Source organism: Ranitomeya variabilis, chromosome 1, assembly GCF_051348905.1.
Source record: "Ranitomeya variabilis isolate aRanVar5 chromosome 1, aRanVar5.hap1, whole genome shotgun sequence".
NCBI lineage: Eukaryota > Metazoa > Chordata > Amphibia > Anura > Dendrobatidae > Ranitomeya > Ranitomeya variabilis.
Window position 1 is genome coordinate 697513348 of NC_135232.1, and position 4191 is coordinate 697517538.

Below are 4191 nucleotides of genomic sequence, written 5' to 3' on the forward strand. Positions count from 1 at the left end.
ATTTCTACCATACCATATAACATATTTATTTGTTTGTCAGATCGCCGTGTATCGTTGTGTTTGACAGCAAAAACAACGATACCAGCGATGTTTTAAACTGGTAACCAGGGTAAATATCGGCTTAAGCGCAGGGCGGCGCTTAGTAACCTGATATTTACCCTGGTTACCAGTGTGAAAGTTTACAAAAAAAACAGTACATATACTCATCTTCGCGTCCCCCGGCGTATGCTTCCTGCACTGACTGAGCGCCGGCCGGAAAGTGAATGCACAGCACAGCGGTGATGTGACCGCTCTGCTGTCAGGGCCGTCACTCAGTCAGGGCAGGGAAGCGGACGCCGGGGGACGCAATTCTGAGTGTATGTACTGTTGTTTTATTTACATTTAACACTGGTAACCAGGGTAATCATCGGAAGCGCTGCGGCCTGCGCTTAACAAACTGATGTTTACCCTGGTTACCCGGGGACCTCGGCATCGTTGGTCGCTGGAGAGCTGTCACACAGACAGCTCTCCAGCGACCAAATAGCGATGCTGCTGTGATCTGCATCATTATATGTTTCGCTGCAGCATTGTTAAGTGTGAAGGTACCTTTACGGTATGTGTCCACGTTCAGGATTGCATGATTATTTTGTCACGATTTTTCTTCAGTATTTGTAATACAAAACCAGGAGTGGAACAATTAGAGGCAAAGTAGAATAGAAACATATGCACCACTGCTGTATTTATCACCCACTCCTGGTTTTGGGTTACAAAACACTGATGAAAAATCGTGACCAAATCCTCATGCAATCCTGAGCGTGGACACATACCCTAGTGATTGAAAACACCTCATACACTTTATTGTTTGTAAACACCTCATACAGCAATGAGAGACACACCAAAAAAGGCAAAATAAAAATGGTAAAAATAGTGTCTGACATTGCATATGAGTTGTTTGAAACACAAAATATGTGTAGACGGCGCACGGTGTGACTTGCTGAGAAGTATACATGAAAGTAAGAACAAATATTGTTGTATTTAAACCAAAGTTTTTTATTTGGGGGAAACAGAAAAAAAAAACGGGGAAATAAACTTAGGGGGTATCAACATGTGCCACAAAGGGGGAATGGTAGGTATCTTTTTCGGAATGGGGACCGGAAAATGAGGATGATGACGACGACGAGGAGGAGGAGGATGTTGACCTATTATAGTCCAGGAGGCTGGATGGCAGGTCTAATGGGGAGCAAACCGCCACCTCTGCAGGGGAGGGAGGAGGCAACACGAGCCTTTGTGAGGTTCTTGTTTGGCTCTGGCTGCTCCTACTGCGGCTAGAGCCCCTATGTCTACTTGTTGTTTGTACTGGAGCAGCCAGAGCCTCAGTGCGTGTCCTCTTGCTTCTTTTTTTTTTTCTTTTCTTTCCCCGATCTCCCCTAGAATGATGGCTGCGGGAGGATGAGGGCCTGGCAGGAGCAGGAGTCGGCGGCACACTGCTATGGTGCCTGTGGTGGCGTCGCTCGGCACTTGGACCAGGGTGGGGTGGCTGGAGTGACTCTGCAGCAGGAGTCGGAGTCATGCTAGCCAGCGACGGCACTACGGGCAGTGTCGCTGACTGCACGACCCGAGCCTGCTGCAGAGCCCTCACGTAAGAATTGTTGCAGTCCTGCATCACCGAAATCTGGAGTTCCGGCGTAAGGTTTTCCACCATGCCTTTTGCCATTGTGCTAAAGAAATGTTTTGCCGGATTTGTGAGCTCGGCTTCCAGGATTTCAAGGCGCCGTCCCATACTGGACATTTCATCTCTCAACGCCTTGAAACCGTTCTGGAACACCGTGCCCAAGTGCAAAAATTCAGGCATGACTGACCTGTCCGAGGCCCGCTGGCGCTGTCGGGAATACCCGAACGAAGGTGCGCCAGAGGCCTCGGGCAGGGGAAAACCTGACGTACCGGCAGCCGGTTCTCCAGATGATGGTGGTGCAGGCCTGCTGTCGCTGTGGGATGGCTGTGACGGCTCAGATGGCGATCCATGAAGTTCCGCTTCACAGGGGGGAGCTCGCTGGAGGGTGCTGCTGTGTGTCCTGTGAAAAGATAATGAAAAAATTATTCTTCAATTAATAACCTATCACATACGCCAACTCCTGTCAAAAAAATTACATGACACATCAAAACATTACAATCCCCTGTCTCTCAGTCTGTGTGGCCTATAATAAATTGCTGATTGTTATCGCCAGCTGACCATTAGGGCTCACGATAACAATCATGGACATACCGACGGCAGAAAATGACTGTACATTCCCTCTGCCAAAGGCAATGCATACCCCTGTCATATTTTTAAAAAATTATTGTGTGAAAAACTAATTTCAAGATGCTGGCTATGTTGCAAAAATAATATAAAATTTAAGGTCTATAAAAGAATTAAAAAAAAATAAAAACCAGACTTTGCTGATCTGATCGCAGGAATGTCCATGACGTTAGGATCATGTGATCGAGACGTCATCATTATTCCTGCGATCAGAACTACACTGACTCAGAACGGAACCTGTCAGGAACTACAAGGACTCTTGCTTAACCTAAAAAAATTACCGTGGATGGCCAATATGCTACGCTGACTACATTGATGGCCAATACACTATGTGCCTGGGAAATGTACTATGTGGATACGTGGCTAGAACGTGTACTATGTGGCTGCGATATAGTGGCCTGTAAATATACTATGTGTGTGGATGCACAATGTACGTGGCTGGCCAATGAACTATGTGGCTGTGCAATATGTTATGTGTCTGGGCAATGTACAATGTGCAATATGGTATGTGGACAAAATACTTACTGTCGGCGGCCAAGGATTGGTCTTAAGAACTGTAGTGCCCTGTTATACTTGTAGGGCACCGACTTGGCCGCAGCAGCACCACTCCTCGATTGCTCCTCCTCAGCACGGAGCCCCTTATTGAAACGGTCCTTTATGGATCGCCATCTGGTCCTCAACTTTTTCACTGTGAATGCAAACAAAAAAAAAGGTTACATATGTCGCATTTTAAAAGGATAAAACAACCGTGTGTGATGCAAAGTTTAGGCGTTGATAGCATCACACACGGTTGTGTTTATCCTGGCAAGATGGGTCATAGCAGCGTCTCAGCAATACTCACTAAAGGTGCCTTTGTCCTTCGCTGAGGCACTGTCAAAGCCATCCCACAGCGACTTTGCCACCTCTGCCCACAAACGCCTAGACACCACCTGGTCCATGTGCCGGGGGTCACGGCTGTCCCACAACGGGCCACGCTCCTGGATGCTGGAGATCAGGAGCTCCACATCAATACTCTCCCTGTGGTCCCGTTGTGCAACCTAGAAAAAATAGAAAACAAAAAGGTTACAAATAGGCAAATATAAACAACCATCATCAGCACGTGGCATGATTTGTACCTTTGCCCTATCCTTTGCCATTTGATGTATGTATATGTTTTTGTGCAGGGAGTTCAACTGTATGTTACCTTCCCCCAAATACTTGCTGCCCTGAAAAGCTATATGTAATTAAGCTTAGTAAACAGCCCTAGTGAAACCAGGTTGCTCCTAAATGCCCCGTCTCACATAGCGAGATCGCTAGCGAGATCGCTGCTGAGTCACTAGTTTTGTGACGCAACAGCGACCTCCATAGCGATCTCGCTATGTGACACGTACCAGCGATCAGGCCCCTGCTGCGAGATCGCTGGTCGTGTCGGAATGGCCTGGACCTTTTTTTGGTCGTTGAGGCCCCGCTGACATTGCTGAATCGGTGTGTGTGACACCGATCCAGCGATGTCTTCACTGGTAACCAGGATAAACATCGGGTTACTAAGCGCAGGGCCGCGCTTAGTAACCCGATGTTTACCCTGGTTACCAGCGTAAATGTAAAAAAAAACAAACAGTACATACTCGCCTTCTGATGTCCGTCAGGTCCCTTGCCGTCTGCTTCCTGCTCTCACTGACTCCCGGCCGTACAGTGAGAAGTGAGAGCGCAGCAGTGACGTCACCGCTGCGCTCTGCTCTCGCTGTACGGCGGCTCAGTCAGAGCAGGAAGCAGACGGCAAGGGACCTGGACACCGAAAGGCGAGTATGTACTGTTTGGTTTTTTTGGTAACCAGGGTAAACATCGGGTTACTAAGCGCGGCCCTGCGCTTAGTAACCCGATGTTTACCCTGGTTACCCGGGTGCTGCAGGGGGACTTCGGCATCGTTGAAGACAGTT

The 4191-nt window shown here is 48.2% G+C and overlaps 1 protein-coding gene across 1 annotated transcript; it reads right to left on the reverse strand.

Annotated features, from left to right (window-relative positions):
* Positions 1–1062: 1062 nt before the first annotated feature.
* LOC143777056 (uncharacterized) lies at positions 1063–3285 on the reverse strand. Its single transcript, XM_077266999.1, has 3 exons — positions 3117–3285; positions 2801–2963; positions 1063–2051 (listed from the first exon to the last, which is right to left on the reverse strand). Exons 1-3 carry the CDS (start codon positions 3211–3213, stop codon positions 1070–1072), a joined length of 1242 nt encoding a protein of 413 aa, XP_077123114.1. The 5' UTR covers positions 3214–3285; the 3' UTR covers positions 1063–1069.
* Positions 3286–4191: the final 906 nt, after the last annotated feature.

Coding starts and splice junctions, on each gene's coding strand:
- LOC143777056 (XM_077266999.1), bottom strand. CDS start 3,213: ATGGACCAGGTGGTGTCTAGGCGTTTGTGGGCAGAGGTGGCAAAGTCG. Junction 2,964..3,116: donor GAAGGACAAAGGCACCTTTA/GTGAGTATTGCT, acceptor TTGCATTCACAG/TGAAAAAGTTGAGGACCAGA. Junction 2,052..2,800: donor CCAATCCTTGGCCGCCGACA/GTAAGTATTTTG, acceptor ATCTTTTCACAG/GACACACAGCAGCACCCTCC.